The sequence below is a fragment of the Pelobates fuscus genome, chromosome 2 (genome assembly GCF_036172605.1).
Source record: "Pelobates fuscus isolate aPelFus1 chromosome 2, aPelFus1.pri, whole genome shotgun sequence".
NCBI lineage: Eukaryota > Metazoa > Chordata > Amphibia > Anura > Pelobatidae > Pelobates > Pelobates fuscus.
Window position 1 is genome coordinate 123,798,655 of NC_086318.1, and position 27,862 is coordinate 123,826,516.

General features: G+C 42.0%; 1 protein-coding gene across 1 annotated transcript in view; it reads left to right on the forward strand.

Annotated features, from left to right (window-relative positions):
• The window catches only part of PRKCI (protein kinase C iota), a 95,742-nt gene that overhangs the window by 21,474 nt on the left and 46,406 nt on the right, over positions 1-27,862 (forward strand). The window contains exon 2 of the mRNA XM_063442658.1: positions 20,935-21,056. Within this exon, the coding sequence (XP_063298728.1) occupies positions 20,935-21,056 (122 nt within the window). The remainder of the gene's footprint in view (positions 1-20,934; positions 21,057-27,862) is intronic.

The following is a 27,862-nucleotide window of genomic DNA, read 5'->3' on the forward strand; positions in this document are numbered from 1 at the left end:
CTGCTATGTTTACAGCTGCAGGGTTAAAACCTCGGGGATCTGGCACCCAGACCACTTCATTGAGCTGAAGTGGTCTGGTTGCCTATGGTGGTCCTTTTAAAGTTCAATTTATAGAACAGGAGAGAGAAAAAAAATATCTAAAGTAAGTTAATATTGATTGAAAATGAAACCATTTTTCTAATGCAGGCTGAGAGAGTTACAGCCAGGTGAGGTGTCACTAGGGCTGTACGGACAAACAAATGTGATTTAACTCCTTAATGGCAGAGAATTGAGCGGTGAGATTGGAGAGGCATGATCTATACACCCAAACTACTTAATTAGGAATCTACAAAATGGTAAAAAAAAAAAAAAAAGTGAATTACAAATTTATGTTTTCTGTCTATTTACACATGGTTTAAGGGAACACTCAAGACATGCTGTAGTGGTTATGGAGCCAGGGGTGCCCTGACTGCACCCCCAATGTAAGTAATCCAACCATTTGTTTGAATTCTAACTTGGGGCTCATCAAGCGCTGTTTCCCATCTACTGTCAGCAGCAATGACAGCCAGAAGCACCTGCTTACCAATTTCTGATACCTCTCCTAAGCCCAGCACTGCCAGGTCGTGCTCAGGCAAAGAGCTAACTGGCCTGGAGACTGCTTTAGAGACGCAGAGCTGCTCCCTGTTTACCCCAGATAAGAAGTCAAGCTATCTAAAATGGTTTGACTATTTACAATGCCAGGGCGCCAAGGCACTTCTGACACCCTAATTACTATAGTGTAATGTAGCAGTTGTGCTACTTGGAGTATTCCTGAAGGTTTGGGATATCAGCCAAAAATATGCCTAAATGTTACTTTTCACTAGTTTTGTGAGATTTTCCTTGTTTGACATTTTATCCATTGCTATTTGTGGTTTCATAGAGTTGATGCCATAGTTTGTTTCAATGCTAATTATAGTGTGCACTCCATTTGATACATATAATAGAGAGTATGGCATTAATTTGGTAGGGCAGAAGTCGTTTTTTTTTTTTTTTTTTTTGTATTCTGTACTGCATGAATCAAGGGATTCATTGAAGCAATTAATGATACTGGAATGCTCGTGATTCTAAGTTTTAAATTAAAAATATTTTTCTAATCTTAGTAAACTGCGAGTGGGATATAAATGTTATGCAAATAGATTCTGCCTGTTATCTGGTTTCACATGAACACATTGCCTAATGACTGCCTTCCGTTAATGAATTTGGCTTAGGGAAGTCCACTCAAGCTTGTCACATTAGGTGATATTCATACACTACAAAAATGTGATATGTGACAAATTCAAAATGAATGGCTGAAGAACCCAGCACTTATGTGACTGTCAGCAGGACATCACAAGAGAACTGGGTAAATCTATAGCTACTGCTCTAACAATAACAATAGGACTAATACTATCTTACTTGTCTCAAAGCACAGACATACAATAATTAATTCCGATTTCCATAACCATACCAAGTTCTTAAAGAGGTAAAATGTAATTCACACATCTGACAGGTGTGAAAGCTAAATTATAATTAAATTCAAACATTACACACACATAACCTTCTTTACAGAACCTTGTTGATCAATATATACATTTAATACAATTAATCAACAAGACTCTAAGCAATGTTAATAAACATTAAAACATAGAAACATTTTAAACTACTATAGGCACCCAGACCACTATTATTATTATTATTATTATTATTATTATTATTACTGGTATCTGTATAGCGCCAACATATTCTGTAGCACTTTACAATATTATCAATGTATCAGTCTATAGGAGGTGGGACGTAAAACCCAACAGGACAGGAGGTAGCAATCAAACATGGAGGAGTGAAACAGAGCTGGAGGAGAGAGTAGAGTGCTGCTCTTTAGGAGAGAGCATGAGACAGGTATGTGAGGTAGAGGTTACTCTGGGAGTCCATAAGCGTTCCTAAAAAGATGGGGTTTGAGGCGCTTTTTAAATGATTGTAGACTAGGGGAGAGCTTGATGGTCGTAGGCAGACTATTCCATAGGAAGGGAGCCTCCTGCGAGAAGTCCTACAAGCGTGAGTTGGCTGTATGGGTGTGATCAGCAGATAGGAGAAGGTCATAGGCAGAGCGGAGAGACTGAGTCGGGGCATACCTGCGGGTCAGTGAAGAGACATAGGAGGGCTAGAATTGGTCAGTGCTTTATAGGTGTGGATTAGTACCTTGAATTGACTCCTATAGAATACAGGAAGCCAGTGTAAGGACTGACAGAGGTGTGAGAGGAGCGACAGGAGAGGAAAATCAGTCTAGCTGCAGCAATAATAATAGACTGTAGAGGGGCAATACGACTTGTGGGAAGACCTATTAGGAGAGAGTTATAATAATCCATGCAAGAGATTACTAGAGCATGGACAAGCTCCTTAGTATAAGCATGTTGTGTAAGAAAGGGGCGGATGCGGAGTACGTTTTTAAGGTGGAATCTACAGGATTTGGTAACAGACTGGATGTGAAGCTCAAATGTGAAGCCAGAATCGAGTATAACACCAAGACAGCGCGCTTGCACGGATGGACTTATGTGGGTACCACTCACTTGAAGGGAGAGCGAAAGAGGGGAATCAGTATTAGGAGGAGGAAAGACAATGAGTTCAGTTTTAGAGAGATTGAGTTTCAAAAAGCAGGAGGACATCCAGTCAGAGATGGAAGAAAGGCAAGCAGTGACACGTTGCAGGACAGCAGGGGAGAGGTCCGGGGAGGAGAGATATATCTGGGTGTCATCAGCGTACAGGTGGTAGTAGAATCCAAATGAGGTAATAAGTTTGCCAAGAGAAAATAGAAGGGGACCAAGTACAGAGCCTTGGGGGACTCCAACCGAGACAGGACGAAGGGAGGAGGTATCATTAGAAAAGGAGACACTGAATGAGCGTTGGGAGAGAGAGGAAGACCAAGAAGGACAGAGACCGAGTGATTGAAGAGTTTGGAGAAGGAGAACATGGTCACTGTCCCACTGCGTTTTAGGGCCGTGGACCTAAATGGCCACCATGGCTCTATAGCGTTAGGAATGAACATTTATATTGATAACTATAGTGTCCCTTTAAAGAAAAACTCTATTTTGGAAATACAACTGCTTTTATTGAAAATAAAATTATACACAACAACCTCTATTACAGCAGTGCCCTTCATACAGGAATTAGCTAATCGTACAGTCTTTCACACTCCTGTACATACAAGCCTAATAGCAGATTGCAGATTGCCAGTCACATAAACTCTAACATGACTAGTCAATCACAAACGTATAGCTAAAATTCACATACATGTACATATAAACACAACTAGATAATCACATGTGCGTACATGCATGTAAGCTCATATGCATGTAAGCTCATATGAACAGGCCTCTAACCTATTTCTCTTATATTTGGCTTCTTGCAATCTCTTGTTTTTTTTAGTCCACCTACTTTACAGCGCTGGAGAATATGTTGACGCTTTATACGTAATAATAATAATAATAATCTACAAGCTCAACCGATTCCCAGAATTTTTTGATCTTGTCACCAGTATCAGTCACTGAACAGTTGGCCAGTAAGGCAAATCACTATTAGCACCTGTTTAAGAAGAAAAAGCGCACAAAGCATGCGGTATAATCATCTTTGGTCTGTAGTCATGGGTTTAATTTTATTCCCTTTCTGTATGGCCAGCCCATCCCAAACTAGTTTTCTATGATCTGCCATTCATATCCATGTTGTGTGAAAACCCATCTGAATCATGCGTTGACTTGGCAGATGAGCTGTACATGTTGTGCAATAATTTGTTTGTGATTGGAAATAAAAACGTATATGTCTTGGCACTCATAATGTGCTTTTTGCATTGCACTCCACATCTAAAGAAACAGACAATATTAAACGTCACTTCATCTCTTCGTTCACCCTATATTTTCAGATTACTGTTTTATCTGTGTTGCTAGGTTTTGGCTATTTTTCTTTTTCTAATGGTTTTTAAAAAAAAATTAAAATAAAGTGGTTTGTTCATTTCTAATTGTAGTGGATTGAAAAATGTATTGCAAACTACGGCAAAATAGCCAAACTGTGACCATAGCAAAAGTAGTTATTCCGATTTGGCTATTTTTGCCTGAGATTTGTGATTCCGTTTCCAATTCACTACAATTTGGTGTTTAACCCCTTAAGGACCAAACTTCTGGAATAAAAGGGAATAATGACATGTCACACATGTCATGTGTCCTTAAGGGGTTAATGAATATACTATTAGTGATGTCTTGAAGAATGTGATATTTGATGACGATTATTTCGGAGTGACTTTAGCAAAGCGATTATGTTACATAACTTTGCAGTGTGATTATATAGAGGTCATCGAGGGTAAAAAGAAATGTATTCACTATATAGTTATTCCTATATATATTTAAAGTTCGTAAACATCCAAACAAATCTCTTCCTCATTGCATCACAGCCCTGCAGATGGTTAAACTCCATTTACTTGAGGGCTGTCTTTGATGCCTACATACACAAATATACATATTCTAGCATACAGATAATCACTCCTGTACACACCTACAGGGCCATAAACCAGTAGTTTTAGACCCCTAACACGTTAAGGTGGTCGTCGCACTGACCCTTACCATTGTATTGTTAAAAGAAGCCTATGTTTTTATTTTCTGTTTTACTTGCTGTCCATTTTATCACGGCAATTTTTCATTTATTTATTGCAGTGGGAGCACTATAGATGTGAACCCTGTTGGAAAGGTGGTTGACTAACATATGTATTGTCAATATTAATCATCATGTTTAATGCATGTCTCTTATTGTCTCTGTGTGTGCGAGGGATACTGTCCAACAATATGTCTGTACATTTTATAACAGAAGCATCCTGATACTACCTGTCTGGTATTGTACATCACATATGGAATTATATATATATATGTGTGTGTGTGTGTGTGTATAGTAACATCACTGCAAATTTGTGATTTTTGTGGGAAAAGCAAGTTTTATGGCTTGACTGGTGTGCAGATTTTTGTTTAACATTGTATTAACTATCCACAGACTTCAGGTGGAAGGGGTTTTCAATCACAATTTTTCCACACCATTACTTTTTTGGTTTTACACTATAGATAGTATAGATAGATATACATGTAAAAAATAGAGTATGCACAAACAGCCACACTGATCCAGGGATTATTTCATATATATATTCTGTTGGTTTCCATGGGCTCACTCCTTACTTGGATATTTGTTCCAGAATAGCACTTAGTTTTGTATCACACAGCCATGTTATAATGCTGCCGCCCAACCCATGTTATCCCTCCTAAGGGTTAATAAATGTTTAGCGGTTTCGAAAAATACTCCTTTCTGTCTGATTAGAGATTTGGCCTTTTGGCTTGAGCACCAAGGTGAACTGTTAATGTAGGACTTACCTAAAAGGTTTTTCTTGATGTGGCAGATTAGCTTGCACTTTAATGGCCATTGGAGTGATTCGAAAGAGCCTCCAGTTATTTAAATCCGCATGGGGATTTTGGATAGTGTGCAGGTAACTATTTTTCTGTTTTTGTGCTGTTCTGGGTGTGAAGTACTAAATTTGAGAGACATTCTAATGATTTCCGTGGTGATTAGTCCTTATTTTGATATTTGTCCCAATATGACGCCTAGTTTTGCCTTGATCGTCACCATTTGGTGCCCATCTGTGCCTTGCACAGCCAGTCACAGACTACTGTAATACACAAAGAGAACATTGATGCCTGACCCTGATAGGTTGGCTCTCTAACCTATGAGCAGCTAGATTCTGTGTTCTTAAGTTGCTACAATACCTGAGCTTTAATACCAAACCACTTGGTGATGTATATTTGTCAGGCTTTCTGTGCTGAATGAAGAGGAGCGGCCTATGGAGAATGACCAATACTGTTTGTCTGCTCATAGACAGTGGCACTCAGTCACAACTGACCTCTCATCCTCTTTACAGAGTTGTGAGTAGAAGAAGGGGCAATGATTAGTGTGTGCTGATAAGACACAACGATCAAGCAGTTCATGAAAAGAAAAATCTTTGAAGGATCATGAATGTGCATTGAGTGTGCAGAAACATCATATTAATTATTTGGAGAAATATATATACACAAATAAAGATGAGTTTTAGGAGGGACTTAACATTGCAAGCAGAGAAGGTGTTCATGACTAGATCTGCGACTATAATAGCTGGATACCTGTACATGTGTAATTTGTGCGAATGACACTGGGTATGTGTACAACTGTGAGTGGCAGGGTGGTCTATGTATCCTGATGAACAAGAATACTCATTATGGGAAAGTAAAGGACAGAGAAATGGAGAAAAGGATCTGGTCCCCCCTGTTATTACTTTTAAGATAACTGAAGGTAGCCGGTAGTAATATAGTAACTTGATAAAAATGAGAAATGTATTTACCTGTGAAAGACTTAAAGGACCACTATTGTCACCCAGACCACTTCAGCTCAATGAAGTGGTCTGGGTGCCAGGTCCCCCTAGTTTTAACCCTGCAGCTGTAAACAAAGCAGTTTCAGATAAACTCCTATGTTTCCACTAGGGCTAATCCAGCCTCTAGTGGCTGTCTCCCTGACAGCCACTAGAGGCCGCTTCCGCGATTTACACGTAGTCAAATCGCACTAATTTGATGCTGGACAGAGTCCAGCATCAAAAAAGATCCCCATAGGAAAGCATTGAGTAATGCTTTCCTGTGGGCCAGTTTGAATGCACAGGCGTGTCTCTGGCCGCGCATGCACATACGGCTTCACTTAGAAGATGACGTCAATGGAGGAGGAGAGGACCACAGTGCCAAGGGAGCCCGGCACTGGATTAAGGTAAGCTTATAAATGGTTAATTAACCATTTATTCGCCACGGAACTGGGCCTGCCACGGACTCCGGAACCAGACATGCTGACAGAACACAGACACAGGAAGTGCAGTCAGGGCCGGCCTTAGGGGTGTGCGAGCTTTGCGGCCGCACAGGGCGCCATGGCAACAGGGGCGCCGGGAGGCCAACACCGCTCGCTGGCCGGCCGAGTTCTGTATTTAAAGTGCAGAGCAAGTCAAGTGCATAATGCTGCTTTGCACTTGACTTGCAAAATATGAGCAGAGAGCCGCCGCCGGGAATCCACTTCTGTATGGAGTGGGGAGGAGGAGCGTGGGGGCGTTACGCCGAGTACTTGCGTAACGTCGATGTAACGGAACCGCTGGCACCCCGACCGGGTACCCTCCGCTGACGGATGCTCCTAGTGCTTTCCGAGGTCTCCAAGCACTCTGCCTGACACCATAACCACTGCAGACCCCACGAACCGCCGCAGCTTGGTTGGGGTCTCGCCGACTCCACCCACTCTGGACCCAAGACCAGGGTCCAGCTTCCAGTAGGTGGACCTCTCCGAATTCCAGAGAGCAGGAACAGGAACAAGCTCTTAGCAGAGCTCAGCGATTATACCCTGGGGAGTATAGTGATTATAGCAATCCCCAGAGTGTAGTTCTCCAATCCCCCAAACATGAGCCGAAACTTCATGAAGGTACAAGATGATCTGAGGTGCTAGCACACCCAGTCTGGCTTTTATTACAGTTGTTGCAAATACAGGACCGCCCACAGGGAGGGATAAAACAACCAATCATATCACAGTTACATCCCACATATCCCCTCCCCGTATCCTGAGAGGAAACTCAATTATACATACAGTTAAAACATACTTTTTACCCAACTTTCATAACTCTAAAACCATACATCCAATCTCTATAAAAATACATATTCACAATCAATCCATTCAGGGGAACTACATATTAAAAATGGTGCGAATCAGACCAGTGGTTCAAAAGTAAAGGGAAAGTACTTCGTTACCAAATGAAGCATGGCTTTTCTTCCCAAAACAGTTCCACAGAGTCTCTATCCTGGAGATAATTGGGAAGTAATCCAATTATCTCCAAGGACAGAGGTAAAACTCCATTAGCCACATGGCAGACAAAGGACAATAAAAGACGTAAAAATACATACTGTTACATTTATCACATAGAACCTACACATTTACAATTTACCTAACACAGAATAGCATACATAATATTGAAGACAGCCTGAATGCAATCTGCTACACAGTCTTAAAGGGACATTGTTCCTAAAAGTCATAATATGTCCATGGATGGTTTTTAAAGGGCCAGCAGCAGCACCACCATACAAATCCAATATGCCCAAAGGTTGCACCTGAAGGGCCAAATCTCCCAGGGACCATAGTCAACAGGTAAGAGGCTGGCAATCAGGCTCCTCCAACAGCCAGGGGTAAAGGGCAGCTTGTCACCAATAAATTCAGTGACGAAAGGCATTTCGTCACAGTCGATGTGCTCTGTCATCAGAGGGAGCTGCGGAAGGATCCAATTCAGTGAGTGAAGGCGGCGCCCGGTGCTCTTCAATCGGCGGAGACAGCTCAGTCCAGGGAGCAGCAACCTTTACTGTGAGTGACTGTTCCTTTTTTTTTTTTTTTTTTTTAAATAGGTTTTGTTGAAGGGGTGCAGGAATTTACTTAAGGGGGCAGGGGATTGATGAAGGGCTGGCATGGATTGCATTAATTGGCAGGGGATTTATTAAGGGGGCTGATAAAGGGGGGCATAGGGCTGATTAAAGTAGGCAGGTGGTTGATAAAGGAGTGGGAGGGGATTGATGAGGAGATCAGGGGGCTGATGAAATGGGGGCAGATGGCTGATAAATGGGTGGGAGGGAATTGATGAGGGGGCAGGGGACTGATGAAGGGGTGGCCAGGGGTTGGATTAATTGGCAGGGGATGTATTAAGGGGGCTGATGAAGGGGAGCAGGAGATTGAAAAGGGGGGCATAGGACTGATTAAAGGGGGGCAGGTGGGTGATAAACGGGTGGGAGGGGAGTGATGAGTGGGTCAGGGGGCTGATGAATGGGGCAGAAGGCTGATAAAAGGGGGGGGGGGTCAGGGGACTGATGAATGGGGCAGAGGGCTGTTAAAGAGGTGGGAGGGGATTGATGAGGAGATCAGGGGGCTGATGAAATGGGGGCAGATGGCTGATAAATGGGTTGGAGGGTATTGATGAGGGGGCAGGAGACTGATGAAGGGGTGGCCAGGGGTTGGATTAATTGGCAGGGGATGTATTAAAGGGGGTTATGAAGGGGAGCAGGGGATTGAAAAGGGGGGCATGGGACTGATTCAAAGGGGGGCAGCTGGGTGATAAAGGGGTGGGAGGGGACTGCTGAGGGGGTCAGGGGGCTGATGAATGGGGGCAGAGGGCTGTTAAAGGGGTGGGAGGGGATTGATGAGGGGGTCAGGGGGCTGATTAATAGGGGCAGAGGGCTGAGAAAAGGGTGGGAGGGAATTGATGAGAGAGGCAGGGGACTGATGAAGGGGTGGCAGGAATTGATAAAGGGGTGGGAGGGGATTGATGAAGGGTAAGGGGTGGCTAGGAGTTTGATGAAGGGATGGCCAGGGCATTGATGAAGGGGAAGGGGTGGCCAGGAGTTTGGTGAAGATCTGGCCAGGGGTTTTGGTTAAGAGGTGCAGGGGTTTTGTAGAAGGGGGTGGAGGCGACAGATTGTGAATGCTCTTAAAATAGTTTGAAGGGGTCCAAACAGAGACAGGTGAGGGTGGTGGGGTGTAGGGCGCCACAAGATTGTTTCGCACAGGGCGCCTGAACACCTAAGGCCGGCCCTGAGTGCAGTACCGGTCCTTAGGGTGGCCAGGCTGTGCACACAGAGAGAAGTCAGAATAGAAGCCAAAGTCAGAGGGAACCAGAGAGACAGAATAATCGATAAGACAAGCCGAGGTCAAGGGTCAGAGAAAGCAGGATAAACAGTGAGACAAGCCAAGATTTATTAACCAGACCATCAAACAGAATACACGATTGGCTACCTTTCGATTGGAATTAATTATGACACGTGGAAGGTATTTGGGCCTTCCACTTGGACCTATGACATCATATTTGCACGCTGAGTCATGTGACTGACTCTGGCTCCTATTTAAGCACATTGCACGAAGCGTGCAGCATCAAAAATGCTGCTGAAGGAATTGGAAATTGCAGCGAGCAGGTATGAGAAACCGCCGCACGCGGTGGACGGCAAAGACAGGTCGTTGTGGGCGCCGCGCGGGAGCCAGAAGAGGAGCGGAGAGGAGGTGGGGGTGCCGCGAGCGAAGCCGCCACGTGCTTGAAGCCAGCGTTAGGAATACATATTTCTATTCCTAACGCTATAGTGTTCCTTTAATATTTTTTTCTTGAGGGTTTATTCATGAAATGATGAATTGAAAACTAAATTGCACACCTTAGATCAGAAAAGCTTTTTGTAAGTAACCCTGGTCTTCATTAAGGTTAACAGATTCATTAAACAGTTCTTTGTAAAATACCTGTAGAATTCCTAGATCCTGCATATCTTACTAGACATACACCTCTCACTCTAATGGGCTATGTGGGAGATGAAAACTTCAGGGGGGGAGGGGGGGACTCGGCATCTAAGAAGGCTGAACGTGTTTGTTTGTAGCTCTCTAGGTCATGGGCTAAAATAAGCTTTTAATGCTTGCAAATTATTTGCAAATAGCTGCTTCAAGTTACTAGCAGATGATCAGAACTACATCTTTTTAAGCCTGCTTCAGGGTGATCTGTGGAATACATCCTACATCTTAGGACTGAGGCTTACTGAGACAAGTGCGCCAACGATTGTGAGAGGCTGACATCAAGGACGCATCCTGATCCCCCACCCCTCCCATTCTAATTGGACCAGCAGAGGATATCCCGGTCACCACTGGGTCAAAAGAACTTTGTAATCAGAAGCTCTGTGCCTAAAATAACACATGCTGCATGGCGCGACCAAGATTGTTGCCACTCTGAAATCTCCATAATGCAGAATGAGCCCAGAGAGCTAGCAATGTGCCAAGAATTCTGGATCCGCATCAATGGCAGACCTCCTTTGCTTACCTCTCAAGCTGCACTATTGTCCCATGATGTCAGCTGAGTCATACAGGCCTCGGGGCCCTCTTGGAGATCTCTCCAAGCCACCGTCCATACACCCATGGGAAAATCCAAACCACGGAGAACCTGTTGACCCAAGATCAGGGCCGGATTAACATAGGGGCTGATGGAGCTGCAGCTCCAGGCCCATGGAATAGGTTCATTTTTTTTTTACACACTACTCTGATCCGCAGGGGGAGCAGCAACACAGCACAGCAGACAGCACAGCAGCTCTACAGCTCAGGTAAGAGAGGGATGGGGGGAAAGGCAGCAGAGAAACATGGGGACACAGATACACTAGGGGACACTGAGACACTAGGGGACATATGGGGACACTGTTACACTAGGGGACACAGACACTAGGGGATAAATGGGGACACTGAGACACCTGGACACATGGGGATTTTACAGAATTTTCTCTGATGTCCCTCCTTGTGATTATACAAATGATTAAGGTGGCAACCCTAACTACTCTTCACATACTCTTGCTTAAAGGAGCACTATAGGGTCAGGAACACAATCATGTATTTCTGACCCTATTATGTTAAAACCACCACCCTGGCCCCTTCTTGCCTCCCTAAGTATAGTAAAATATAACTTGTATTCAAGTCTGCAGCTGCTGGCTCTGCCTCTGAACTGCCGCTGACATCATCAGAAGTGGTGGTCTGAGCAAATTACAATACTTCCCCATAGGATTGGCTGAGACTGTCAACTACGCAGATCAGGGGCAGAGCCAGCACAAGTCCAACATAGCCCTGGCCAATCAGCATCTCCTCATAAAGATAAATTGAATCAATGCATCTGTATGAGGAAAGTTCAGTGTCTGCATGCAGAGGGTGGAGACACTGAATTGCAGTGCTGCATACTGGGCAGTACTGCCCCAGGAAGCACCTCTAGCAGCCATCTAAGGAGACCAGTGGAGTTATTTTCTCTGAAAAGACAGTGTTTACTGCAAAAGGCCTGAATGGAATGATTCTACTTACCAGAACAGACACTGTGGCATGTCCCCTTTCTTCTACACTCACTACATACACCTTTTCTCTGTCCCAGACTATATAACAGAAACTTCTGCCTGCTAGTAAGAAGGTAAGGAGACAAGTGGACATGTGAGTGCTAGGGGACAGGCCTTAGAAAGCATGGAGTGAGTGCATCATTAGACGCATTTATGTCAAGCTCAGGGTGCTGCCTGCATAGTATGCCCTTAGTTGGACAGCCTGCAGGATTGGCGGGCAGCCTGACATGCATTCATGCCAGGCGGACCTTCCAATTCTTTGGACAGACATGCCCCCTTTTTGGGAGGTATGACTGTTTTAGTGTTTTTGGTCAATAAGATTCCATAATTAGGCCCATCATAATTGTCAGCACCAGGCCCAGTGTGCTCTTAATCCGGCCCTGCCCAAGATCCTGTCACCACTGAGGTTACAGAGACCTGATGCATTGCGATCTAATACCCACTCGTCAGCAGAAATATTATTTATTTTTATTTATAAAATATTTTACCAGGAAGGATACATAGAGATTTCTCTCATTTTCAAGTATGTCCTGGCCCTCCTGGTGTCTACAAGGGGGAAAAACAAATCTGGTATTGAGCTGGACTTTCTACTATGGCCCATATGTGGTATAGGATGATCACAATTCGTGACTTTCGTAGTTTTGTGCACCACTTGCAATAAGTCAGTTATTCATGTAGAATTTGGTGCGGTTGCTCTTTTTACCTTATGATCTCTTATTGCTATCTAATACCCAGTGACAGTCAGTAAGTTTAGTTTGACTTATCTACTGTTACGACATACCACTGGACGGACTAACTTGTTATTTGCTTAACTACTATATCTCTCATGCTTTCTAATTCTTACCATGACTACACATACACGTTGGCATTTAACACAATTCTAGACACGTATGATCAGCATGTTTATGTAGCAACACAAAACTGTGTAAACGTTTCGTATGCCAGATATCTGTTTACCTATGTGTTTTATCGCCCTTGCTATAGCTATTGTGGCATCGCAAGTCTGTCTGTATTTCTTCCACGCACAGCAAAAATAACAAAACAAAAAAAAGTAAATAAATTGCAAAAGTTTAGTGTGTCATCTTTGTATCTTAAATTGGCGTTGAGTAGGTTTGATTTTAGAATCTTGGTTACCAGATTTATGACTTTACACCAATCATCACATAGGCATTCTTTCCTGGAAAACACTGTGTAGTAAACATACATACACACATATATATATATATACTTTTTAAATTTTTTTATTTTTAATTTTTTTTTTTAATGTCATTGTTTTTGTTCCCAGAGGCCCTTTTTCGCACAAAAAAAAAAGTCAACCTAAAAAAAAAAAAATTAATCTGGTAACCTCAGCCATGAAAGTTGTGCCTTCTATCCATAAGTATAACGATGACTAATTACTTTTGCTTACAAAAGCAGATATTTTGCAAAATGAGCAAGACTTCGAGGCTGTCAGTGGTGGGGGAGAATAAACAGGCTTGTCAAAACATGCTGTGCTGGCGAGGTACCAGCTCTGCTTCCCTGGGTAGTAGCAGTAATTGGATGTGTATTAGCAGATGGCTCTGTTTTCATTCTACCTCTCTTGCTGTGGATCTGCCGTATTCGCCATGATTTCCTGTCACTTAATCTAGAGCTTGGGAAATACCTAGCTTTCCATGTTACATTAAACAGAACAGCAAATTAAGTCTGATATAGTTAAAAACTAGGTCTTTTTAGGTTGTTCACTAAAGCATTGGAAAATCTACAACGGAATTTAAAATTGTTGGTCCAAATAGCTGAATTTTAAACATTTTCCAGTTCTGCTATTTTGGCATTAAATGTACAATTTCCTTGTCAGTTTAGCATAATTTAGTAAATAATCCAATAGGCATTATTCCAGGCAAAGGACAAAAATCCATCCTTAAAAAGCATTATTACTAAAACAAGAACTCGTAAAAGATACATTTATCCTGTTTTCACCCAGGAAATAATGCTGTCATCAAACTACAAGTCACATGAGCCTTTATCAGCCCCAATCCTTGTTGGCAAAGATATATAGCAAGTCAGGTGTTTAATTACCACTGATCCATAATGTTGTTTTTTTTTTTGTGTGTGTGTTTACCAAGTGTCTCTGCAGTCATATCTCCCTTTAGATTGTAAACTTGTAGGCAGGACTCGTATAACACACAGTATTCTTGTGCCATGCTGAGTTTTATAATACTCACACATAATGCATTCACATTGCAAAACCTGCTGCATACACGTTAATGGATTGTGAATACCTATTGAAAATAAGTTTTTGTTAAATTTCAACCTGTTAAGACTTATTTCTTCTGAACATCCCAAAAAGAAAAATGAATATTTATGTATTCTAAGAGGGGTTTCATTTCCTGTCGTTATACATTGTATGTTTATGTTCTGCTATTTGTTATACATTATTTCTATGTTTAATTATTGCATGGTATTCTTGTGTTGCATTGTTTTCAACCAATTGAGTCCAACTGTATTGCTTGAAGACTCTGTTTTCAAATGCACTTGCTTATTATATACATTTCACAAATAACCATGCTGTGCTTATTATACGCTTGAAGAACAAAGTGATGTTCAGGGATTCAGGGATTATATACAGCAGTAAGATCCATTATACATGTCTTCTGTGCAGAGGCTGCAGGGTGGAGCTTAAGTGCAAGGTTTTGGGTTTTTTTTGGTTAAAGAATTATATATATAAATATATACACTGAATAAAATAATAAACGTAACACTATTGTTTTTGCTCCCATTTTTCATGAGCTGAACTCAAAGATCTAAGACTTTTTCTACGTACACAAAAGGCCTATTTCTCCCAAATATTGTTCACAAATCTGTCTAAATCTGTGTTAGTGAGCACTTCTCCTTTGACGAAATAATCCGTCCACCTCACAGGTGTGGCATATCAAGATGTTACAGAGTAAACTAGCAGAAACCAAACACAGAGAAATGGATGCAGGTCTTCAGGAAATAAGAGGTCTTTATTTACATACCGATCGGGCCTCAGATGAACTCCTGTTCCAAAAATATCTGAGAGACCAACACATGGTGTGCATTCCTTTACATAGCAATATAGCTCCTCCCATCAATAGCTACACCCACATATACCCTTAAAGGACCACTCTTGGCACCCAGACCACTTCAGCTTAATGAAGTGGTCTGGGTGCCAGGTCCAGCTAGAGTTAACCCATTTTTTTTTTTATAAACATAGCAGTTTCAGAGAAACTGCTATGTTTATAAATTGGTTAAGCCTTCCCCTTAATCCTCTAGTGGCTGTCTCATTGACAGCCGCTAGAGGCGCTTGCGTGATTCTCACTGTGAAAATCCCAGTGAGAGCACGCAAGCGTCCATAGGAAAGCATTGTAAATGCTTTCCTATGCGACCGGCTGAATGCGCGCACAGCTCTTGCCGCGCGTGCGCATTCAGCCGACGGGGCGGAACGGAGGCGGAGAGGAGGAGGAGAGCTCCCCGCCCAGCGCTGGAAAAAGGTAAGTTTTAACCCTTTTCCCCTTTCCAGAGCCGGGCGGGAGGGGGACCCTGAGGGTGGGGGCACCCTCAGGGCACTCTAGTGCCAGGAAAACGAGTATGTTTTCCTGGCACTAGAGTGGTCCTTTAACCAATCAATGAGCAGAATATAGACTTGTACATCTGGCCAAACCACATGGCTCATCCAAGACAAAGGAAATTTCAGTTCCTGCATTCCTGCACATGCTCAGTATACTGATGACTCATCCAACTGTTTGTAACCAGATACTAATTAGCCTATGCCATGTGGAGATTTCAGCCTACTAAATTTTAACCATGCTGGAATCCCATCACATCGATGCTGATTAGACATCATGATTATTGCACAGGTGTGCCTTAGGCTGGCCACAATAAAAGGCCACAGCCAAAATGTGCAGTTTTACTGAAAACCAGTTAGTATCTGGTGTGACCACCATTTGCCTCACGCAGTGCAACACATCTCCTTTGCATAGAGTTGATCAGGTTGTGGATTGTGGCCTGTGAAATGTTGGTCCACTTCAATGGCTTTGAGTTCAGCTCATGAAAAATTGGAGCAAAAACAAAAGTGTTGCGTTTATAATTTTGTTCAGTGTGTGTATATGTAAACGTTTTTTGAATGTTGCAATATTAGAGGGATTATTGCATGTTGGTGTATCCGCATTAGTAATGGTGTATGCTTATATTGCTTCAAAGAAGTCCTGTTTTAGAGTTCTTAACAAGCTATCCTTTTTAAATTCCATCGAGATGATTATTCAGTCAGGGCTTTCATGTAGTGTCCTCGCTAAATACCAAGCAGAATGTTTTTATTTTCTGTCTGGGCTCAGAAGTTCAGAGGGAGGGGGAGGATGGGGGTTACCTTTATTATCTGGTCAAGGTGCTTCGACTGTTTTTTGTAATACATCTGAAGACGTTTCTTGAATTGCTTTGGTAATGAAGAGCAAGCAGCAATTTTTCTGGTTCATTGTCTGTTACATCCTGTATAAGAAGCTTACAAATTGTTATTATGACTGGGCCTTCAACTACCTTCAAAGATGTTTTATAGCACATTACGTTTTTTTTTTTTTGTATCATTTCCCCATTGTCCTCTGCTTTCGTGTAAATGTAGTAAATTTACACTTTCAACCTGTTTATATGTTGCTTTTTTTGACCTAACTACTGACCTTCTAGTCTCCCGGTGTCTGGGGATTAACTAGGTTCCTGCAGTGAAGCTGATAGGGCTATAATATATACAGATCTGGGCACAATTTTCTATTACATTTCTTTTGTATGGAGTCCCACGGTGGGCATTAAAAAACTCTCAGGCAGCCTCTTATAAGTAATGCATGTGAGTATTTGATAACATTTATGTGAGCTTGTCGGATAGCTAGTCCAGCATGGAGAAACATCCAGTTATTGATTGTAATAGCAGTTGAAAGGCAGCTGTTGGTGGAGTTTGTTTGTTAAAGGCACTTCGTTCTCATTGGAATTTTGGTTTCTCTCCCGGTTCTACTGGTTTTCACTACGAATTCAAGGTCTGACAATCCTGCTTTTCACAGGGCTTTTGAATTGGTTATTCATGATGATTGTTTGACGGTTTTTATTAGTTGTGTGAAGTTCAGTAAGGGTGTTAACAAATATCTGCTAAGAAGATGTGTGATTCTGCAGAAAATGGGAGTTCCAATTATTTTACCGTTTTCAATGGGGCCTGCCTCTTCAGGATTTTCTAGTTTTGTCGAATTTCTCTCCCTGACGTCTCTGCTATATATCAGGGAAGGTTTGCAGACAGACTTTCATCTGATCTGGACTTGTTTTGCTTTGTAGTGACAGTTAAATTGAGTAGAGGCCATGCACATTATTAAGTAGTATTTCTGATAATGTTCTTATAAAATTCATGGCATCTCAGAATGAGAACTTTCAAACCAGAACTATTAGCATTTTCATAACAAAATAGCAGCATTAGATTTTGGAGTTTTTCCTAATATAAGATGAGTAAAAATGTGAATGATGCACCTGAATCTAGCTTTTTACCTGTTTTCCTCCATTTAGAAATTCACAAAATTAGCAAAACTAGCGCTGGCACTTTCCATGTCTGAAGGATGGTTCATTCAGACGCTACCCTGTCACTCAGAGCACATGATTAGATTGGTATGAATGTGGGACAGGGGGCAGGCCAGCACAGCATGCACATAATACTGGCAGGCAGCTGCTATGTCCAGCTCCACTTAGGGGAAATTCAATTTCCTTGTTTCTTAGAAGAGTGGATAGTAAGGCTCATAGGATTATCATTATTAATAAAAATTTGAAAATACATCAATATTGGTGGTGTCAACCTCCCAAATTATTAAATATGTCATCAGTTGAAACAACAACAGCAGAAAAATAGTTATCCATCAATCTTCCTATGATCTAAATAAAGAACAGATGCAATCACAAAGAAAATAATCATGGTTAAAAGGTTAAAGTAAGCAAACAATATCAAACAGTTGCCTTGTCCTTCAGGAACAAAAGGATAATTTAATTAATTCAGTCTAAGAGTGTTGTGTCTGTGTTTTACTCTTTTGTCAATCTTTATTTTAATTGTGCATATAATAACAAGCTTGCCCCAAAAGCAATTGCAAGGGTAAAATCATGGCACTTTTTTTTTTAAAAGTAGCAACAAGTGAGAAGACAAGACTCAATAGAGTAGTAATTAACCTGCAATCCTAGTCTAGGCCGTCATGTCTAAGTTGTGTATGTGTTTTAAATCAACATTCGAGTGAAATGATTCTGCCAGCTAAAATTTGTCAAATGTACCAAAAGATATCTGTAATTTGTCAAGATTTCTCAAGCATAGCAAGTATGCGTACTTTCCTATGTTTTCAAAAGGAAATAGTTCAAAAAAGGAAAACTGATTGGGAAAGCGGAAGAGAAGAGGAAATAATTGGAGAAAGGTCAGATTGGGGTGACAGTCACTTTTACATACTAGCTTTCTGAGATGAGCATAGACCCAGGGTTTAGTCAAAAACGGGTGGATTTTGTGTAGATGGTAAAATATTGGTGTTTTGCCAGAGAATGAACAAATCAAAACATTGTATATATCTCTTCCATTCAAAGGTCTTGATCCATTATCACAATTTGTGTGAGAATATGAAGCTGTATAATTAAATATAACATGTCCTACAAAATAGCTTTCAATCCGGTGTCATACTTGCATAAAATGTAAGATGATCTGGCTTTGATTCACATTACACGTATTTGACAAAGTCTTTGGGGAATTGTGGATTTGCAGAGTGGTCTTGGACAACGTTGCACCTGATGCTCTGAGTTTCAGACTGTGTGTGAATCTTGGGTCTTGTTGATCAGAGCGTTGATGTTCCTTTCATTGTTTGTAAAGTGTTTATATAAACTGGGCAATACCTGGCACCTAACTCCCTGCTTATATAACGCTTGGTAAACAGTATTATCACAAGACGGATAAAATTATTTCACCCTTGAAAGCTTAGAACTCACTGTCCCATAGCGTGGATTTGCTAAAAATGCACTGTGCTCACTTCTCTGCATGCTTCATAAACTGATTACTGGCTCCATTAAAGGAAAAAATTCATAATTTTTCATTATTACTGAATTAACAGATGGCATTTAATATTGTCTGGTTTATTTTTCTATAATGGACACTTAGATGTTAATAACTCTTCTTGATAATTCTCTGGGCTTATCCTTGTTATTGGAGAGTAGCAATTTGTGTCCTCCTTACGTCAGAAGCCCAGCCTTTCTGCAGTGAGAACTTAAGGTCTGAAATTGTCCCAGAGTGCATTTTCGCATGCCCGGTACACACTAGCTCTTCATTACCTGCTCTGTTTATAGTCCGATAAGCTGCGTATCTGACCATAGTGTTCTTCAAAGGATAGTCTAAGCACCAGTGCCACTTCATCTTAATGAAGACCTTCAATAATGCCAAAACATCAAATTTCCTTTCTCGAGCTCTGAGCTGAAATGTTGCCTCTGTTCCTAAAAAAAATATCTGCCTTTGGATGTAACCCTTTAAGTGCCCAGACAGCTTTCAATTCTGTACACTGTATGTATGGGATATGTAGCCACCCAGGTCTGTGAGGCACTATTGGAATATCCCTCTGCTTAGTGTGGGTACAGCCCCATTTGGTGGAAACTGTAGTCAAAGCATCAGATTGGCAGAGCACTGCAATTTTGTGCATGCACCGCAGCTCTCCACTGCTTCTCTGGACAGAAGTGTATTGGACCATGATCATCAGGATTGATGATCTCAGAAGATTTGGAGCAGCTTCTGTAGGGAGAGTGTAATGGCTTGGTTTTTGTTTTTGTTTTGTTTTTTACAAAAATGAGAGAGAGGGAGTTAAATCTAAAACAGTAAAGGAACACTTCTAACTTCAAAAATAATGTATTCATTTTTAAAATGAATGCCCCGTTCAAATAACTTCCCCAGTAGAGAGAAGATAAATAATAAATAAATAAATTAAATATATATACATATATACTCATGAGTATTACATACATGTTTTAATTTCAGTAATAATTAAAAAATAAAACTATGGCCATTTTCTTTTAATAGCTTGAGGTTTGTGTAATGACTTCCCATTATTGAGCTTCATGTCAGTTCTGCAAATTTCCTCCAGTTAGAACCCATGCTGTGCATTATGTATTGATTGGGTTTTAGACTAGAGGCTATTTTCGACAATCCTAAACACTGAAATTTTGGATATTCAGGTATGTCATGGTAAATAACAAACAATTGCCCATGGCTGCCCTGTGGTTTTGTTTTTAAGCTGTTATTTTTGTTTTTGTTTTCTTCCAATGCATTATTATGTATAATTTATATATACGTTTAAAGGACCACTCTAGTGCCAGGAAAGCATACTCGTTTTCCTGGCACTAGAGTGCCCTGAGGGTGCCCCCACCCTCAGGGTCCCCCTCCCGCCTGGCTCTGGAAAGGGGAAAAGGGTTAAAACTTACCTTTTTCCAGCCCTTGGCGGGGAGCTCTCCTCCTCCTCTCCGCCTCCGTTCCTCCCCGTCGGCTGAATGCGCACGCGCGGCAAGAGCTGCGCGCGCATTCAGCCGGTCGCATAGGAAAGCATTCATAATGCTTTCCTATGGACGCTTGCGTGCTCTCACTGTGATTTTCACAGTGAGAATCACGCAAGCGCCTCTAGCGGCTGTCAGTGAGACAGCCACTAGAGGAAAAAGGGGAAGGCTTAACTAATTGATAAACATAGCAGTTTCTCTGAAACTGCTATGTTTATAAAAAAATTAGTTAACCCTAGCTGGACCTGGCACCCATACCACTTCATTAAGCTGAAGTGGTCTGGGTGCCTAGAGTGGTCCTTTAAGATACCCTAAAGATATATTCTAGAACATCAGACCAGGCATGTTCCATTACCTCTGTGCCGGAGAACATATGCAATGTGGATTATAGACCATGCTTTACAAAACAGACTTTTTTACTTGATCTATTTAATTACTTTTCTAAAATGCATTCTGTTTCTATCCACAGAGACATCATGATTACACATTTTGACCCCAATATCAACTATGACGGGTTGTGCAATGAGGTACGGGACATGTGTTCAATCGAGAATGAGCAACTCTTTACCATGAAGTGGATTGACGAAGAAGGTAATTTCTCACACAGAGTATACAACAAGTAGCTATGTATCTATACACGGCCATTTTTTGAGAGATGATTGGAGGGGAGCATCAGATTAGAACGGACCCATTCCTTATTAATCATTATATCAAAAATACACTTAAAATATCCAAAACAGAAAATTTAAATTTATAAAAGTTATACAAAACTGAGCATGCAAAAAATGCAGTACTTTATTTTTTGTAGATAAAATGTTATAAAATGGTTCAGAGTTGTACTTGTGCCTTTTGGTGTCCACCTGTGTTTAATACATAGAAAATGATATAACATTTACAAAGTAATTATTATAATAATAATGTTAGATAAATAAAAATGGTATAATTTAAAGAATTACAATGTCACTTTATTGTGCTATCTCGACGCCGTGTGTGTATATGTTTATATATATGTGTGTGTGTGTGTGTGTATATACACATACACACACACACCCCACCCCCCCCCCCAGCCCCCCAAATGGCTTCACCCCGGTCTTATAAAATCCAATACTTTATTTGAAAAAGATTAATACGTCCCTTTCCCCCTCCTTTCAGTCAGTTCAGTCTGTGCTAATCTATGCCAATGAACACAGAGAAAAGAAGGCTGGGCTTTGTATGTCCTCTGGGCGTCTCTCCTGTTTGAATTTAGTCTAAGTAAAAGTGTGCAATGGGAAGTAGTAAGTAGGGGCAAGCCAAATGACATTTTGGGGAATTTGTAACCTGTTAAAATGTAACATTTTTTGAGTACTTCTGGACACTGACATTTGCCTCCTGGAGGATATTTGCTGCAAGTTGTGGAAAGGTCTTGATGCTGACTAATATGTACCAGGGAATTTTTGTTTTCTTCTTGAAGGAGGCTGGAGAAGAGTCCAACATATAACAACATATCCCGAACATCGGCATCCTGTAAATAGGGACACTAGTGGGTGGGGTAACCGGAACCAGAGCAGGGATGTGACTCATGCCACTGGCACAACTTAAGTGGTGGAATGGGGGTGGGTCTGCCTGAAGAACAGGAAGCATGGTTTCAGCATAGCAGCTTACATTTTGGGGAGAGTACCCTTGTCTTCCCAAAAGCGGGACACCCGTAAACAAACCTGAGACAGCAAGATAAGACCCTAAAATCTGGACCAACCCACTGAACTCTGGACGATTGGGAGGCCTGTAACAATAAATGCCAGGAGTTAAGATGGCTCTGATACCGGAGAAACTGACGGAAGCCAAGCACAGAGAGATGGACACAGGTTTCTTCAGGAAGGAAGAGATTCTTTATTGGATCACCGATCGGGACTCAGAGGGACTAATGTCACCAAAATACAGCAAGTTCTGAGCCCCGGACAATAGTGCAGGCTCCTTATATAGGCATATAACTCCTCCCATATTAAGCTCCACCCGCACATTCTCTTAACCAATCAACACAAATAAGAATTAACTTCCTGTTTGACCGCATGGCTTGTCCAGCACAATGGAGGAGGGGAATACCATATCCTGTATTCTTGCACATGCTCCGTACACTACTGATCGTATCTTGCCTCGTGCAACCAACTGATCGATACGTCAGCATATGCACGTACGCATGCCACGTGGTAATCTCGGCCTACTAAATTTATTTTTACCGACATTCCACCACATTCCCCCCTTTGATGCCTCTTGATATTTTACAATTACTTGAGGCATCACATAACCTTAGTTTTGCTTACACCGCAAGTTACCTTGAACCAGACCAGACTTATCTTATGATGTGAATCTTCAACATTCATCTTCTTGCATTGGTTCTCCCTGATCTAGAGCCCTATACTTATATATCGCCATTATCTGTGCAGCAGCCTTCCTCTCTGCTATACTTCCTATCAGGCTTTGCACAGACCTAACTACTAGGGGTATAAGACACGGTAGGAGTAGACACAACAGTAAAATCAGTAGGACTCCACCTACCACTGCCTTAAGCCCTCCAAACCACTCATACCAGCTACCAAACCAACTACTTGGATTGTACCCTTTCCATACCTGAGTAGGCACATGCGCTAGTTTAACCATATGGCTAGTAAGCTCAGCTATTGCTTGCCCTTCGTCGTCTATTTGAAGACAGCAATTGCTTAGGTTAAACTTCCCACATACACCTCCCTCTACTGCCAATAGGTAATCCAAGGCTAATCTATTTTGGTAGACTGCTGTCCTCATCCTGGTGTTATGCTTCGCTAGAAGATTGAGCGCTTGTGATGTCTCATTTGTGATAATCTCAACCACCGCCTGTAATCTTATAATACGGTTGAGCATATAAATAGGGGTTCTATAACCAAAGGTACCATCCTCAGCCCACGTGGCTGGCCCATAATAGTCTATAATACGCTGGGGAGGCCATTCATTATCTTCCCAGGTGCCTATCTCTATGGGTCCCCTTTTCTTCTTATGATTCACATCATACACTTTAACACCTAAAGTCTCACCTGTTTCAATCGGTAACAAGAAGAAGGATGGTTTGAGCATACCCAACACACATGCCCCTTCCCAGTCCTGTGGCAGCTCCGAATAGGCTTTCTTACCACAGATCCAGTACAAATTGGCTGGGGCTCTCCAGGTAGATGTGATAGATAGATCAAACCACACATCCTTTAAATTGGCGTATCTAGCAAACGGGTTAGATGGTTCTGAGACATTTGAAGCCGACCACCAAGTTGTATTCTTTGTATCATCATCATAAGCTTTTTGCCCTAGACAAGTTAATTCTCCTACAGAAGTATTATACATTATTCCTTTCCTTGCTATGCAAACATAACCTATGATGGAGGTCTTTAATCTCCACTCAGATTTACCTCTAACACTCATATGATAATCGGCTTGTGTAGATATTAGTTGGTCAACTGCCTCAGAACCGGACATTACCTCCTTTGCTTCCCAAGGCCATTGGTCTCCCATGTTAGTACCTCCACACACATAGCAGTTGGTAACATTAAGACTACCGGCAATACTTTCAGCTAGGTCAATGAACAGGTTTTTAGCGTTATGGGGGATCTTATTATCTATACTCATCTCTTCATAAAAGGAATGATATACTTGATGAGTCTGGGAGGATACCGTATCAGTCTCTATCCCTATAAACAATAATGTCCCAGGATCTAAACCCGTCCCGTATATCTGAAACCCAAATAAATTGCCATACTTATCTAGGAACTTGTCGGGGTTATTAATAAGTATATGGACTGGGTTGCATTCCATAGACTTACAATAAGGGCTAGTCGGCAACTTAGTCACTATCATGTCTTTATCTACTGTCTGTCCCCAAGTCGCCCACCCCACACAAGACCAATATGGGCAAAAGTTATAGTCTTTATTTGGGCATCTAGGACTTACATATTTATTTTTACTACTGGGACAAATATACTTATCATTAGACCCATACGTCCTCTCCCATCTAAGATCCCCACATACATTCCACGGCTTTCTACCACTCGATATCGCTTTACACGCATCAAATAGCAGAACACCCGAAGAATGTACGGATTCTAACACCGTCTTATTAATTAGGGTCCCCTGAGGATCTCCATTCCTGAGAGTCAACCAAATTGTACGAGGTTGATACTCCGGACTGAAGCACTTAGGTTCTCCTACTCCTAAATGGCACACACTATAGTCTATATTTAAGTATCTACATCTCGATACATCTCCTTTACACTCGTATTGTGAATGCCAAATTAGGGTTTGGGAAATATGGTTACCTGTTCTCGTAGTCTTAATGCATACCTCACAGCTAGGAGTGTCGGTACCTCTACCTTCCTGAATATAAAAACACATGTAAATAAACACAATCAAAAGCACATCTTTCGCCGTCATCCTCAGTCTTCGTCCGTGCGATGGAACCTCAGCTTCCAGGATGTGAGGGCTGCAGGGAATGGAGTTCTGCTCGTCTTCACAGGTGTCCCTTCGAGACTTTCCTGGCTTATACACTATGTGTTGGTAAGCGGACAGGCTTTATTATGGCCTTCTCACTCACACCTGTAACAATAAAATTTGTAATCCACAATAATTCCTCGTTACTCCGACTGAGTAGTGCGTTTCAACCGGATCTTGCAGGGATTCTCTGGATCTGCTGTAACTTGCCAAGAATCAACTGCTGCTGGCTTAACCCTGGAGTGATGTATCCACGGAGTCACTTCTGCTACTTTTATCGCTGTAGGGGTAGACAAAAGAACAACATAAGGACCTCTCCACTTGGGCCCTAACGGTACATTATTCCACTCTTTAATCCACACTTGGTCTCCTGGATGATAACTATGAACAGGGGGATAAATATTCACAGGTAATCTATCTTGTACCCATTTCTGTACCTCCTCCATAGTCTTACCCAACTCTACAACCTGCTGCCGAGTAATTCCTTCTCCCAACTGACTCAAATCCCCCCTTAAGTTACCAAGTACGGGAGGTGGTCGCCCATACATAATTTCAAAAGGAGAGAGGCCCATCCTTCTGGTAGGGGTACTGCGGATTCGCAATAGAGCTATAGGTAAGAGAACGTTCCACTTAAGTTGGGTTTCCTGACACATTTTAGCCAACTGGTTCTTAATAGTTCTATTCATTCTCTCTACCTTACCAGAACTCTGGGGTCTATATGCAGTATGAAGCCTCCACTTTATACCAAGCATATGAGTCAGTTGTTGTAGGCACTGGTGAACAAAAGCTGGACCATTGTCCGATCCTATAGAACAGGGTAGTCCATATCGGGGTATTATTTCTCGTAGCAGGAATCTCACAACTTCTCCTGCTTTCTCTGTACGAGTAGGACATGCTTCTACCCAGCCTGAATAGGTGCACACAATTACCAGCAGGTAACGATGTCCACCCGATTTAGGCATCACTGTAAAGTCTATTTGTAGATCGGACATGGGGAGTCCCCCCATAAACTGGACTCCTGGTGGCTTTACTGGTCCTTGTCTTGCATTATTCTTAGCACACGTTACACATCTGCGTACAATGGCCTGAGTCAAGTTGGACAATCTTGGTATGTAGAAATGTTTCCTGAGAGATTCTTCAGTACTGTCTCTCCCAGAATGTGTCCCGTTATGATAATTTTGGACAATTTCTACTGCTAGTGATGCTGGTATGACTATTCTTCCATCTTCTAGCTGATACCACTTGTTCTCCAAATACTTTCCCGGTTCAGTCTTTAACCACTCCTCTTCTTGAGTTGTATAAACTGGAGTCCATTGAGACAGTGGGGTTGGTATTAGAGCAGCTATATGCCCCACATACTCCTGTCTTCCTGATTCAGCAGCACGCTTAGCTGCACTATCTGCCATCCGATTTCCCTTGGTTACATCACCATCTCCTCTCAGATGCGCTCGACAATGTATAATACCGACTTCTTTCGGCTCCCACACTGCTTCCAATAGTTGTAGGATTTCAGCTGCGTACTTGATTTCTTTGCCTTCTGAATTCAGTAGTCCTCTTTCTTTATACAAAGCTCCGTGGGCATGAGTGGTTAAAAACGCATACTTAGAGTCCGTATAGATATTTACTCTTAAACCTTCAGCCAATTGTAACGCTCGTGTTAGTGCTATCAATTCTGCCTTTTGTGCTGATGTTCCTTTCGCCAGTGGCCGAGCTTCTATCACCTTGTCTATTGTTGTTACTGCATATCCTGCATAGCGGATCCCTTCTTTCACATAACTACTGCCGTCGGTATAATATTGAACATCGGGGTTCTGGATGGGAAAATCACGAAGATCTGGTCTACTTGAAAATACTTCATCCATTACTTCCAAACAATCATGTTGACTTTCAGTAGGTTGTGGCAAAAGGGTAGCTGGATTTAAGGTGTTTACAGTCTCTAAATGCACTCTTGGGTTTTCACACAACATTGCTTGATACTTGGTCATACGGCTGTTACTAAACCAATGATTTCCTTTGTAATCCAACAACGTCTGTACTGCATGTGGGACTCGTACATAAAGTTCTTGACCCAGAGTGAGTTTATTGGCTTCAGCTACTAGCAGGGCGGCTGCAGCTACGGCTCTTAGACAAGGTGGAAGTCCGCTGGCCACTGCATCCAGTTGCTTAGACATGTAGGCGACAGGTCTTTGCCATGATCCCAAGTACTGTGTCAATACTCCCACAGCCATTCTTCTTTGCTCGTGTACATATAAGTAGAATGGTCGTGTGTGATCAGGTAGACCTAATGCTGGGGCACTCATCAAAGCCTTCTTCACATCTTCAAATGCCGTTTGCTGTTCTTGGGTCCATAAGAAGGGGTCGTGCTCTGTACCTTTGATGGCTGCGTACAGAGGTTTTGCTAGTATCGCATAGCTGGGAATCCATATCCTACAGAAGCCTGCTGCCCCCAAGAATTCTCGCACTTGTCTTCTATTCTTGGGTATTGGTATTTGGCAGACAGCTTCTTTTCTCTCTGGCCCCATAATCCTTTGACCTTCAGAGATATGGAATCCCAGATACTTGACAGTTGGCAAACACAACTGAGCCTTCTTCCTGGACACCTTGTATCCTGCCTTCCAGAGAATATGTAGTAGATCGTGCGTTGCTTGCTGACATTTTTCTTTTGTAACTGCTGCTATCAACAAGTCATCTACATATTGTAACAATACACATTCTCCTGGGATAGACTCGAAATCCAGTAAATCTTGACTTAGAGCTGAACCAAATAGGGTAGGTGAATTTTTAAACCCTTGGGGCAGTCTTGTCCAAGTCATTTGGCGTTTTGAGCCCGTTACAGCGTTCTCCCATTGGAAAGCGAAAATACATTGACTTTCTGCGGCAATTCGGAGGCAAAAGAAGGCATCTTTGAGATC